General features: G+C 40.7%; 1 protein-coding gene across 1 annotated transcript in view; it reads left to right on the forward strand.

Annotated features, from left to right (window-relative positions):
- NOP14 (NOP14 nucleolar protein) overlaps positions 1 to 14,503 on the forward strand; it is a 41,967-nt gene that overhangs the window by 12,618 nt on the left and 14,846 nt on the right. The window contains exons 6-12 of the mRNA XM_034772142.1: positions 1,956 to 2,078; positions 3,425 to 3,556; positions 4,996 to 5,299; positions 6,512 to 6,642; positions 6,915 to 7,000; positions 8,830 to 8,965; positions 10,666 to 10,767. Coding sequence (XP_034628033.1) covers positions 1,956 to 2,078; positions 3,425 to 3,556; positions 4,996 to 5,299; positions 6,512 to 6,642; positions 6,915 to 7,000; positions 8,830 to 8,965; positions 10,666 to 10,767 — 1,014 coding nt within the window. The remainder of the gene's footprint in view (positions 1 to 1,955; positions 2,079 to 3,424; positions 3,557 to 4,995; positions 5,300 to 6,511; positions 6,643 to 6,914; positions 7,001 to 8,829; positions 8,966 to 10,665; positions 10,768 to 14,503) is intronic.

Genomic DNA, 14,503 nt, shown 5'->3' on the forward strand with positions numbered 1-14,503 from the left:
ATTTAGCTTGTGGTCCACTATAACCCCTAGATCTCTTTCTGCCGTACTCCTTCCTAGACAGTCTCTTCCCATTCTGTATATGTGAAACTGATTTGTCCTTCCTAAGTGGAGCACTTTGCATTTGTCTTTGTTAAACTTCACTCTGTTTACCTCAGACCATTTTTCCAATTTGTCCAGATCATTTTGAATTATGACCCTGTCCTCCAAAGCAGTTGCAATCCCTCCCAGTTTGGTATCATCTGCAAACTTAATAAGCGTACTTTCTATGCCAATATCTAAGTCGTTAATGAAGATATTGAACAGAGCCGGTCCCAAAACAGACCCCTGCAGTACCCCACTTGTTATGCCTTTCCAGCAGGATTGGGAACCATTAATAACAACTCTCTGAGTATGGTTATCCAGCCAGTTATGCACCCACCTTATAGTAGCCCCATCTAAATTGTATTTGCCTAGTTTATCGATAAGAATATCATGCGAGACCGTGTCAAATGCCTTACTAAAGTCTAGGTATACCACATCCACAGCTTCTCCCTTATCCACAAGGCTTGTTATCCTACCAAAGAAAGCTATCAGATTGGTTTGACATGACTTGTTCTTTACAAATCCATGCTGGCTATTCCCTATCACCTTACCACCTTCCAAGTGTTTGCAGATGATTTCCTTAATTACTTGCTCCATTATCTTCCCTGGCACAGAAGTTAAACTAATTGGTCTGTAGTTTCCTGGGTTGTTTTTATTTCCCTTTTTATAGATGGGCACTATATTTGCCCTTTTCCAGTCTTCTGGAATCTCTCCTGTCTCCCGTGATTTTCCAAAGATAATAGCTAGAGGCTCCGATACCTCCTCTATTAGCTCCTTGAGTATTCTAGGATGCATTTCATCAGGCCCTGGTGACTTGCAGGCATCTAACTTTTCTAAGTGATTTTTAACTTGTTCCTTTTTTATTTTATCTGCTAAACCTACTCCCTTCCCATTAGCATTAGCTATGTTAGGCATTCCTTCAGATTTCTCGGTGAAGACTGAAACGAAGAAGTCATTAAGCATCTCTGCCATTTCCAAGTTTCCTGTTACTGTTTCTCCCTCTTCACTGAGCAGTGGGCCTACCCTGTCTTTGGTCTTCCTCTTGCTTCTAATGTATTGATAAAAAGTCGTCTTGTTTCCCTTTATTCCTGTAGCTAGTTTGAGCTCATTTTGTGCCTTTGCCTTTCTAATCTTGCCCCTGCATTCCTGTGTTGTTTGCCTATATTCATCCTTTGTAATCTGTCCTAGTTTCCATTTTTTATATGACTCCTTTTTATTTTTTTGATCATGCAAGATCTCGTGGTTAAGCCAACGTGGTCTTTTGCCATATTTTCTATCTTTCCTAACCAGCGGAATAGCTTGCTTTTGGGCCCTTAATAGTGTCCCTTTGAAAAACTGCCAGCTATCTCTAATTTTTTTAGACAAGTGGCATGGTCTAGTGGATTACAAGTATGACTGGGAACTAGGAATTTCTGAATTCCACTTTCATCTCTACCACTGATTTTGCAGAGTGGCTTTGGGCATGTTGATTAACTGTACCTCAGTTTCCCTATCTGTAAAAAGAGGTTAATGCCTTCATAACAGAGATGTAACTCATGTTTTGTACAGTGCTTTGAAGATATAAAATGCTATGCAAGTTATAATTTTATTGTTAAATATCTTGTCTGTATTTTTGAAGGGATATATTTTCTTATGACTTCATATTTACAAATGTATGTATGTTTTGTAGAATGAGAATTTTCCTGGAGGGGGAAGTCTTCATGAATTTCAATTTCCACCCATTAGTCTTTCCCTTGACCTTGTATTGTGTTGGCCTTCCTTCCCGCCTTCTCCAGAGCCAATCATAGTCATTCCTGAACGAGCCAGAGAGCTTCCTGTGGAGGAGCACAGAAAAGTAATATATTTATTAATTATGAAATTGTGTATTTCTTTAGCCTGATGAGTATGATATGATTGTTCGAGAACTTGGGTTTGAGATGAAGGCGCAACCCTCTGACAGGATGAAAACTGAGGAAGAGTTGGCGAAAGAGGAGCAAGAAAGACTACAGAAATTAGAGGTACCAGAGTGTTTCAGATTGTGTTGTAGCCCTCCAACTGGTAGTGACCTCTTAAGTTTTTTGACATTGCTTAACCTCAGTTTGAAAGCAGTCATACTAAAAATTGCAGGAGACGAATCTGAGAATAAGTCCCCTGTCCTATTCTAGTGGCACTATTTTCATCACTACACTGATTTTGTGATTTACCCTTTTTTTCATGGATTTTTAATTTGACCATTAAAAAAATGTGCTGAATACTTGACTTGTGAGATTACATAGCAAGAGAACTTTTGCTATGTAAGAATTTTTTTTTTTTCCCCCAGTTAAAAACAAGTCGCACATTGGCTATGTTTTATATATCATTCAGACCTAAGATGTGCTTGAACTTTTATCAGATGAGCCGGTTTGGTGCACAGGAGCTGAATTAACATCTGGGCAAATCCTGCACTGTTTCTCTCCTGTAGCCCTAAAGGGCCCCCTGGCAATTGCGCTAACGTGATTCTGCCCTGTGAAGGGGTAGGATTTGCCTGGGAAGGTTTGTATGTTCCCTACACAATACGGAGCTCAGTGCTCCCTGTGCATCAGTGCACAAAGAATGGGTCTAGGTAGGGCCAAAAGCCTTCTGGTAAATTGATCTTCCCCACATAGAAGGGTCAAATTAGGACTGCAGGGCTACCTCCGCATCAAGCCTTCTATAGTGACCACAGAGGTGCACAATAACTACTCATCAAAGTGCGGAGGAAGGATTTTTTTTCCCTTTTTCCATGCTGTACATCTCTCTAGTGCCTAGTCCAACTAATTGCTGGGCAAGAGCGGAATGCCCCACAATAAGTAATGGTTCAGTTACAGCCTGATGAATCAGTTGACAGATTCCCATAGAGGTAAAATTCTTTTCAAAGCCTTATATTTTGTTCAAACCCATTTTCAATATAGGAAATATACATGCACATTGCAGAACCATAAAACTCTAAAGAAGCTACTACTTTCTGGTAAATAATACATTTACCAAAATATGTATTTAAGATTATATGTATATAAATAAATAATTCATTACCAAAGATACACAAGGCTTTTGATAAATGATATATTTCATATCTTCTAAATAAGATTTAAAATATATACAGTCAGACTAATTTACCAGTCCCACCCACCAAAACAAAGAAAATCAAGAGTTCAGGCTAATGTGTTATCATGTCTCTGCTTTTTATTGTTCCTTCCTCCCCTCTGCTAGGTGAATAATGCTAGTTAATAATTTATTTTCTCTTTGATTTTCTTGATTATCTGTATTTTCTCCAAAATTTTCATACAAAGTAATTTAGGTCATTTGTACTATATTGTCCCTCTCCTGAATTTATTTTAAATCACAGGCTGACAGACTGCGTCGAATGCATGGAAAAGATGAACAGGAGAACAAAAAGAAACCCAAGCATATGTCAGCTGATGATTTAGCAGATGGCTTCATCCTGGATAAAGATGATAGACGTTTACTTTCTTATAAGGTAAGAATTTGATTGTTTTATAGTGACTTTGAAAGTCACTGAAATGAATTGAAAATCATTTCAAATTAAACAGAACTCTTTTATGTTCACTTTATTATTTTTATCTAGGTACTGCACTTTCCACCTGAACTTCATTCCCTGTATTAGGGCTGCTTTGGTCCTGTTGGCAATGTAAAGCAGCCTAAAGCCATCATAGAGAACCATCCCAGCGTAGGGACATCACTTGGTGGTGTAATCAGCATTGTAGCTCCTACACCATCCACTTCTATGCAACCAGCATAAGGGCTATAGCTGTGGTTTCCCTCCACCCAGAAGGACCTGACTGGTACACAACAGTCGTAAACTGTGATGATATAAAAGTGACTTAAAGCAAACTTTATTCAATGCCTCCTCCTCCTGCCCCTGGATTGTGCTGTGTATCTCTTAGCTGCAGTGGAGGATCAGAGCTCTCATAAAGTCACCTTTGTCCTTCATATGGAGGGATCATTGTGTTTTGAATCCATTGGCTTAGCTGAATGATTATACTCTCTGAAAAATGACCCTGTAAAAACAGCATAGTGGGATTTCATGTTTGTCTTTCATTTTCTCAATGTCAGATATACTTGGTTAACAAGAAAAACAAGGGCTCGGTTGCTACAAATTGTACGTGGCATCTGTGCACAACACCCTCATGCATAATCACCAGTAATAAAGATCCTGTAACTAGGTATGGTGTATGAGGCAGACTATAAATAGACTCCTCTCCGAAGTCAGTATTAGTTCTACACTGCCAACAGGAATAAAAGGGAGTAAAACTTTATTCTGGGGGCAAAATTTTCCTTATCTTACATTCTTTGTAATCTCATTGAGAACAGTTGAGTTACAAAATGTGCAAGTCAGAACAGAATTTGGCCCACCCTCAGCTCTTATTCAGGTCAAGTTGTTGGGGCTTCTGACATCTTGGGATCAAGCCCATATTAAGGGCCAAATCCTCCTTTTGCTATTCTTACAAAAGTCCCATAGAAAGCACTTTTTAAATAGAGTTGAAGTCTTCTTTTTGTGGTGCAACTCTTTAGCTACACGCTGCTTCCGGCTGCCCATCTTCCAACTTTTCCATCCCCAGCACTGCTTTTCTTGCATGTCACCTAACTGCCTGTCGCTCAACTGCTTCCAATCCACCCCAGCTTTCTTCCTCTTGGTTTCTACTTCTCATCTTCCCTCTACAACTGATACGCTGTCTTCTGTGTATTGTCCGAACCAAACTTTCATCTATAACTAACTGATCCACCTGATATACCACTGGATTTTAAATAAGATTCAATTTGTATCAAATTCAGAGATGAGAGGGTCATAATCTGATGTGTTTCTGGTAACACAAGTAAGGATGTTATTTTCAATTATAACTTTAAACCCAGCAGTATTCTTGTAAGCTATTGTAGGTTTCTTTTCTCTATTAATAGGGTGGAAAACTCAATGTTGGAAATGAAGAGGAAGAAGGTGGGAATGAAGAAGAGGAGGGAGAGAGTGAAGAAGAAAGTGAGGGAGAGCCTGGTGGAGAAGATGAGGAAGAAGCAGTTGTTGAGGAAGATGATGCTACAGATAGTCCCTCTGACTTGGAATCTGACATGGGGAGTGAGGAAGAAGTCACTGCAAATGAAGAACAGGAGGAGAAACACAAAGGAAATGAAAAGAAACTGCAAAGTGAGGAAGAACAAAATGCGAAAATAGAAGCTGCCAGATCTGAGCTTCCATACACATTTACTGGTAAGAGTCCTATTGACTGACTAGGTAGAGGGGGGGTTTGTCTGTTTGTTGGAGCCCTATGTGTCTGAGGCTCCACATCATAATTGCATTCCTTCTGGCCAACAAATACTGGACATGACGCTTCAGATCTTGAAAACGCGACTTGTTGTCAGCAAGCAGAATTTCTCTGAATAGCATGAGAAAATCCTTTTCTGTCCAGGAGCTGAGTAGGCTATTTCTACTACCCTTTTCAGCCCTAGAAGTGAAAGACAAAAAGCCTAGATTGAAATAAAGTTTCATGTAAGATTGTGCCCAGTGTTGCCTTAAGACCAAACATACAGCCTGCACAGAATAGTGTTGTCTTGCAGAAAAGAATGCACAATAATTTTCTAATATGTATTGAAAACTAGGAACAGGTATGCATTGTGTCTGAAATAAAGTCAGCTTCTCTTAGAAAAAGCTCACAGAAGTGGCATGCTGCCCCTTCTTAACATATAGTCTCTGTAATAGAACACTGCGTGGCTTAGTTTCTTTCTCCACAACCACAGATACTATTCTGCATGCTGTACAGGATATTTATTCTTGTTAACTGAATATTTCACCAAACTAGTATACCAGTAGGGAATACGGAAGTACAGTATTTAAACGAGCTATGGTGAAATTAGACAACTATTCAAACCACTTGCCAGAGTGTTTGCAGTTGTTGGGAGGTGACACAATAACATACATTGAATAAAGTAGTTTAAATTGAATCCAGCAAAGAACTCTAAGGAAATACAATGGTTAAGGTTTTATAAAACACTTTGACTGGCACATATGTATTTTTTTTCCATTAGTTGGTAGGTTCTTACATTTCTTATATGTTCCATACAGAATGCTAGGTTAGTGTGACTTTAAAATTACACAGTTAGTGCTACTATAAAAACACAAGCCAGAAAATATAGAATTATGGGTAAATGGACCCTGAGCTTTGGGGGGTGTGTGTGTGTGTGTGTGTGTGTGTGTGTGTGTGGTGCAATCCACTCTTTAACTATATGATTGCATACTATGTCTCAGATAACACAATGTTAATGTTTTTTATTAATGTTTAAAATATGTTAACTTAAAAATGTTTCCAGCAGTTTAATTGTTTTGTTCAGATTTGAAGAAGTTTGTTAAATTAGAAAATATTTTACTATGTTATGCTTAAGTTCAACTGGGTATGCTTGATTTTTGTTTTTATTTTTATAATAGTTCCAGAATCCTATGAGAAACTTAAATCTTTACTGTTTGGAAGAATAATAGAAGAACAGCTAGTTATCCTAGAGAGGATTCAGAAGTGCAATCATCCAAGCCTTGCAGTGGGAAACAAAGCAAAGTTAGAAGTATGTTTGCGTTTTTAAATGAACTTTGAATGCTAAAGTGAGTTTGCTAAGTATTCAAGGAGCAGTTTGAAATATATTGGTTTTGTATTCACATTATTTGAAGAAAACTTTATCCAGAATGTACATATGGGAGAACCCTAGGCAGTGTTCATTTGCCATGTTCTGTCTCATTGTTTTTCTATGCTTTTAAAAATATCTATATTTAAGTACATATATACACAAACACAAAGAAAAAAAACTGTAATGATTTTAACATGATATGCTTATTGCAGAAACTGTTCGGCTTCCTTCTGGAGTACGTTGGGGAATTAGCAACTGTGGAGCCACCAGAGCTCAGAAGAATTGACAAATTGGTCCTGTAAGTAATAAAACATGTTGACTGTGGCCCCTTCATGGTGGTTTGAAGGGAAAAGATAGTTGCATGGTAATAAAATGCACAGTGCGTTACTTAATTTAAATTCTCCTACTAACATTGAAAGCTACTGGTTTTCTGTTTACTTTATTGTGTTTTAACATTGTTTCTTTTAGTACTTTAGTCATTAATTGTATTAAAAAGCTTTCAATATTCCAAAAGGAAATTAATAGAATTCTCAGTATGCATTAGACCTTCCATAGGTGTTAGAGCTATAGAAATATGTAATTACACACACAAACTATTGTAAAGGAAAGTTATTTAGATTACTAAGTCAAACATTTGAAGTTAGGCAATGCCAGATTTATGGTTGCCCATGCAACATTAATTTTGTCCTGTGTCCATCCTGCACTGAATGAGGCAGGGGACCAAGGGCAAAATGTGATCTGGTAATTAGAGACTGTAACGTAATGAATACGTGTAAATGTGGCATTACCTAACTTTCGAGTGGTTGACTTTTCAACCTGAATAATTTTCTTTCAGCGTAGAAGGGGGGGTTGCGTATATAATTTCCTGGTGTGTAATTTCCTTTTATTTTATTTTGTTTTAAGGAAAGAGTAAAAAATTTATCATATGCAACTGAAACAATCTCCCCATCATGCATCATAAACAGGATTTGAACCTTGAACTGTCAGCATTGCAGTGCAGACTTGAAATACAGGACTATCTGTGTTAGCTTGTAGCAGGAGAAGGTTGTCATCCCAGAGGGGAGGATGGACCTCTAACACCATGTGCATGTCCAGGCAGTGGTGTTGGAATCCTGGCCTCGTCTAGCACCGTAATGGTTTTAACATGATATGCTTATTGCAGAAATTGTTTGGCTTCCTTCTGAGAGATGGAGGGCTTCTGCCCGTAGAAGATAGAGATGGGAGGCTAGACCCATGGTCTCGGTCTCGGGTTTGTGGTCAGGGAAGGGGGAGCCTGGCTCTACTCTTCTCTCACCTCACCATTACAGTTGATCTGAGCACTCCCAGATGCTTCCTGTGCAGAATATATGTTGCTGGCATCACTTTGGGGGTGGCATGGGCTAGACCATTTAGAATGTTTAGTGGTGGTGTTTTGGCATGCTACAAATTTTTCCTGAGGCATGCCAGCAAGAGAGGAAATAGTGATTGTTAGCAGTTTACATCTCAACTTAACCTGAATGGAATTTCATGGGACAAAAAAAGGACTTCTCTAGCCTGAGGACTTTGTCCCTACTCAGTTCCAAAACCCTGCTGCAAACAATGGAGGAGTTAAAGCTTTTTTGGGGGGGGGGAATAAATCTTTTGTAATGGAAGATGTAAGGCAACCTAAATACAAGGGTTGCTACCACCGTCTCCTTATAACAATATGACCTTAAAATGCCACATCTGGGAAAACAGGATTAGATGATGAAACTATGTCCCATTGCATACTGAGCAGAATCTAAGCATCAGAGCATTCTGAACACACATTCCATTTACTTCAGTACCTTGCCACAATGACTCTCGTGGTCATGAAATTCAGAAAGAGTTTTTTTGAGTACAATAGTATATTTATGCATTAGAAATTCATATTCATATTTAGAAAGCCCACAAACCTATAAGTGAGGGTGTATTTCACAAGCCCTAATGAAAACCAAAAGCTTAACAGCCATATGTGTGCACCAGTTAATTATCTTCTGCAGAAATAATTTTATTCAAAGTATGTGTTTAACCTAGCACAAATAACATTTCCAAAGGTGTTTAAAAATCATAGTTCTCTATTAATGTAAATGGTGTAACTTCATGGTGACTTGTGTTTCTTGTTAATAGGCCGTTGTACAGTCTTTGCCAGATGTTTCCTGAAGCTGCAAGTAACAGCGTTAAGTTTGTCCTGCAAGATGCTGCACATGACATGGAAGAAATGATTGAAGTCAAAGGCCGTGCAACATTTCCAGGGCTAGACATGGTAATTAACACATTTTTTTTAGAAAAGTCTTTTGCCTTTTCCTTTAGTGTAAAATACCAGGGTGACATTAAATCTTGTTTTGCATTTCACAGCTTATAATTCAAAATATGACACATTGCAGCTTCCATGGATTTTCTATGCCCTGAATCACCTGTCTTGGAATAAACTAATGTTACAGAACAGAAGCATGGCAGCAAAAATATTAATTGAGGAGAAAACCCTGTTTGATTATCTGATTTTTCAGGTTTTTTATTCATCTTAAAATAACTGAACATTGTTTTGCCTGAGACTTGAGTGTAGGATTCTGTGTGTTTCCTGCAACACTTGATAACATTGCTAAAATTACCACCACCTAGAGCAAGGCAAGGTTGTCCTTTCTATCTTTGATCAAATGAAAAAAAAAAAATTCTCAGTTAAATAAACTGTTTAAAATAAAAAGTCTCCAAAGAGATTTAGTATCCTACAGTGCAAAAACTTTTCTGCATCATTAACAAACAGAACTGTGGATGTAATACAACATTTTTTTTTTTTTAAGATGTAGATATGATAGACAATAAATTAGGGACCTTGGAATGAAATAGTTGAGCGTTGCTCTTTATTAGTGCTTCACAGTTCTATCGGCTATCCTAAATCTATGAACAGACTCTTCTTCCAAACTATAGGCAATTGGCTGGCTATTTGAGAATTCAGGATGGGATGCATTTAAAATAGTGACAACTTCATGTTTGATAACATGCTTAAAGGACAAGCTATAAGTCAATGTTTGATTCAAAGGGAACTGCTTGCCTCATCTCCCCAAGCTTAATGGAGTAGTACAAGAGTGAAGACTGTGATTAGTGTATTGGAGTAATACAGACTAAGAGGAGAGGAGACAATTAGCAGGTTTAAGAGATTTTAAAGATTAGGTAGGTTGGTTTTTCTCGAGTCGTTATTCCAATATGATTTGGGCAGTGCTTGTGGATGCATCATGGAAGACTGTATCCATTTCTAGCTTCTACATTTACTATGTCACTATCACAGTTACCAGGTTAATTGAACCTCTGACCTCTTCTGATCTTTTGGGATGGAATTCTTAGACTGGGCCATAGGTTGAAGTCCTCTCTGATCAACCATGATTGCCTCAGGAGGTCTGATTTATCTTCAGTGCTTGCAGTTCATTTCGCTCTGAGATCGAGTAACCAAACAGCCTTCTTAGAGCAAAGTATTATTTATTTAGAACAAAAGCATTGTAGAGAAAACTATCCATCTTCCATATAGAAATCCAGGTAGGTCTGAGCTTCCGAACCTTCCAATACCAGCAGGGTGTGGGTCTCTTCTCTTACCTCACCAAACAGTTCTCTGTCCAGCTTCAAGGAGAGTGCTCTTTAAAAGCTGTTTAGTCCTTTTGATCACCCACATTGTCTTTCAAATTTGTGCCATGATGTCCTTATCTGGGGAGCCATTGTATTGCCTGTTTGTTCTTATACCGCTCCCATTGAAGTAAAGCAATATAAACACATAATAAATATTCCACTGCTCCAATATGTTGTACAGACTATCTCAGTAACTAAATTATATATCAGTTATTACTTCTCAGTATTTTTGAGATTACTACATAGCAGTTCCACGTCGAGAGTCACATTATATGTAAAACCAATTATGATACTCAGAAAGTTATTTACTATATTCTAACTTCTTAATCTGTTTTATTCTTTTTTCAGCTCATTTATTTGAAAATTACTGCAATACTGTTTCCTACCTCTGACTTCTGGCACCCAGTAGTAACACCTGCATTGGTATATATGAGTCAGTTACTTACTAAGGTATGTCTGTAATATTTTACTTCAGGATAAGGCTTCAATCTTTCCATTTCTTTCTTATACTCCAATTTAAAATGCAATGAGATTAAGATATATATTTAGAACTTTTTTTAAAGAATAGCTAGGAATATGTTTTGGTAGAATGTTATATCAGTAATTCTCAGGAAAATATTCTTGGTTGAGAAGTCAAGTCCCACTTAGAGTAAAGCCTTACTCTTACAAGATCACATCCACTTAGTTGTCATACAAAAACTCCACACTTGAACTTGAGTGCCTAGTATTAAATGAGGATGTTGCTAAAACAGGCATCATAGAAACTTGGTTGAACAATGATAATCAGTGGGACACGGTAATGCCAGGGAACAAAATATATATGACAGAATAGTTTATGCTATTGGGGGAGTGGCATTGTGTGTGAAAGAAAGTAGAGTAAAATATAGAAAAATCACAAATGAATCAAACTCTACCATAGAATCTCTTATGTCTAGAAATTCCATATTTGAATAATAAGAGCATAGCAGTATGAATATACTATCAACCAGTTGACCAGGATGGTGATTATGAAATGCTCAGGAAGATTAGGGAGGCTACAAAAATAGAAAACCTAATAATAATAATGGGGGATTTCTACTATCCCCATATTGACTGGAGACAGACTGATGCAGAGATAAAATTTCTAAATGCCACTAATGACTGCTTCTTGGAGCAACTTGTCTTGGAACCCATAAGGAGAGAGGCAATTCTTGATTTAGTCCTAAGTGTAGCACAGGATCTGTCCAAGGTGAATATAGCTGAACCACTTGGTAATAGCGACCATAATGCAATTAAATTGAACATCTTTGTAGGGGGGAAAATACCAAAGAAACCCACCAAAATAGCATTTAATTTCAAAAAGGTAACTACACAGAAATGAGGAAACTAGTTAAATGGAAATTAAAAGAAACAATCACAGGAGTGAAATGCCTGCAAGCTGAATGGAAACCATTTAAGAACATCATAATAGAGGCTCAAACTAAATGTATACTCCTATGACATTTCAGGGTACAATCCAGACCAGTGGGAGGTTGTGTCACCACCTGCCCTGCAACTAGGGTGACCAGATGTCCCGATTTTATCGGGACCGTCCCGATATTTCCTTGTTTGTCCCGCGTCCCGACCGACATGCGGTCGGGACAACCGGACAAACAAGGAAATGCCCCGGAGCCTAGAGCCCGGAAGTGCTCGCACCCCCCCCCCCCTGCCCCGACTCCGCCCCCTCCTCCCCCGATTGGCTCCCTCCCCGAATCCCCGCCTCTTCCCCGGGCTCACCCTTCCTCCCCCCTCCGCAAGCGCTGGAGGGAGGCCCGGCGGGAGACGCAGGGGAAGCGCGGGGCCGGGGTGAGTAAGAGTCCGGCCTGGTCCCTTGCAGGCAGGACTCTGTTGGGTGGTTGGGAGAGGAGGGGGGCGGCCCGCGGGGCCAGGCGGCGGCTGTTGTTGTCCCCCCGGGCAGCGGGACTCGGGAGCAGCCGCTGCTGCAGCTCCCACTGCCGCGGGGGGAGGAAGCGGCCATGGCGCGCTGCGGCGCCTCTGAACCCCACGAGCCGGGGCCTGCTGCGGGGACCCAGCAGCGCGCACGCTGGGCCCAGCCCCTGGCCAGTCGCGTCTAGGCTGCTGCCCAGCTGGTGCTATCCCCCGGCGGCCCCGGGGCGGAGGCATCGGCAGCCCAGCCCCGTTCGTTCCCCTGCGGGACGGGGGGGCTGGGGCCTGCTGCCCCCACTCCGGGGCCGCCGCGGGATAGCACCAGCTGGGCAGCAGCCCAGACGCGACTGGCCAGGGGCTGGACCCAGCGTGCGCGCTGCTGGGTCCCCGCAGCAGGCCCAGGCTCGGGGGGTTCGGGGGTGCCAGAGCTGCAGCCGCGGAGCGCCATGGCCGCTTCCTCCCCCGCAGCAGTGGGAGCTGCAGCAGCGGCTGCTCCCGAGTCCCGCTGCCCGGGGGGACAACAACAGCCGCCGCCTGGCCCCGCGGGCCGCCCCCCTCCTCTCCCTACCACCCAACTGCGTCCTGCCTGCAAGGGACCGGGCCGGACTCTCACTACCCCGGCCCCGCGTCCCGATTATTTGTCTTTGGTGATCTGGTCACCCTACCTGCAACCTGGGATGTGTCACAGTGATTTGCTGTTGTAGCTTTCAACCTGGGCCCCTCACAAACATCTAAACAGCTTGTAGGTCACACCCTGAGTGCCTGTGTATAGCTGCAGCATGTCAGCATGGTCCAGTTACACTGTGGATTTCACCAGTCTTGATTATCATTTACAGAGTGACCACAATAACTTCCAGTCCTGAATTTTCCCCCAAAACGTGTGTTGTACTTTGTCCAGCTCTTTCCTGGACAGTTCAGAAATTTTAGGTCGGTTGCCCCAGTAACAGAACAATATCCAACAGTTCGCTACTTTAAATGGAGTTACCCAAACAATTCAGTTTAAATGCAACACTGGATTAGTTAGATAAACTTGTTTTATTCTTTAATCAAAGTACAAAGAGAGAGTTTGTGAGTACAAGTACAAGGCATTAAAGTCAGAAATGCTTACAAGACAAAGATGAAAATGCTTTCTAGTACTAAAACTTAACAAACTAGACTTTGTTCAAGGTGGAATCGTTACCACATGCTCCCAGCAACAGGTCTGGCCAAATTTCAGGTCAGGATCTCTCCCAAAGTCAAATGGCTATTTCTTTTGCCTTAGGTGAAAGAGATGGATAGGGAGAGATACCTTGGGGTGTTTTTGTCCCTCATTTCTATAGTCCAGTTCCTTTTTAAAATGCATTTTCTGTGGCCTACCCCTAAATCAGGGGTCGGCAACCTTCAGCAGGCGGCCTTTCAGGGTAATCCACTGGCGGGCCACGAGACATATTTTTTACTTTGATTGTCCGCAGGCATGGCCCCCTGCAGCTCCCAGTGGCTGCAGTTCGCCATTCCCGGCCAATGGGAGCTGCAGGAGGCAGTATCTGTGGACAGTTAACATAAACAAAATGTCTCGCGGTGCGCCAGTGGATTACCTTGATGAGCCATGTGCCAAAGGTTGCTGACCCCTGCCCTAGCTAAACTTTATTTCCGCTGTGAGGATGGAGACAGGGAGGCACATGGTAAAAGAGATTCCGTGCTATTGTTTGCTAAAATGCAGATCTGTTTGTTCTGGTCACCCTTCCTTACTAAACAATGGCCACTTGACAGGTGATTGCCCATCAACTTTGATCACACCTGGCTAGAGGTGTCTGCTTGTCTTTTGTCTGTGAGGAACCAGTTTATCCACTTCCCAGATTTGTCTGGTAATCACATTTGTTATCATTTCAGATTATATTCATAACTTTACATATAGTGTTGCTACATACATTTCACCATGATATTACTGACCAGTGAGTTTAGTTTTCAGATAATACTTCACAAAGCATAATCTGTACATACTATTATTACAATAGTGTGTATGCTGTGAATACTCGGGTGAATTTGGTCACAACCCCAAATTAAAAAACAGAGGACCAAAAAAAAAAAAAATGCCACCATCGCTAAACCACTGAGTAAAAAAGGTGTTTAGAGGCAAAAAGGCATCCTTTAAAAATTGGAAGTCCAATCCCACTGAGGAAAATAGAAAGGAGCATAAGCTCTAGAAAGTCAAGTGTAAAAGTATAATTAGGCAGGCCAAAAAATAATTAGAAGAGCTACTTCTAACTATAGCAAAAGACACACAAACTAACCGCAAACATTT

Source organism: Trachemys scripta, chromosome 5, assembly GCF_013100865.1.
Source record: "Trachemys scripta elegans isolate TJP31775 chromosome 5, CAS_Tse_1.0, whole genome shotgun sequence".
Classification (NCBI taxonomy): domain Eukaryota; kingdom Metazoa; phylum Chordata; order Testudines; family Emydidae; genus Trachemys; species Trachemys scripta.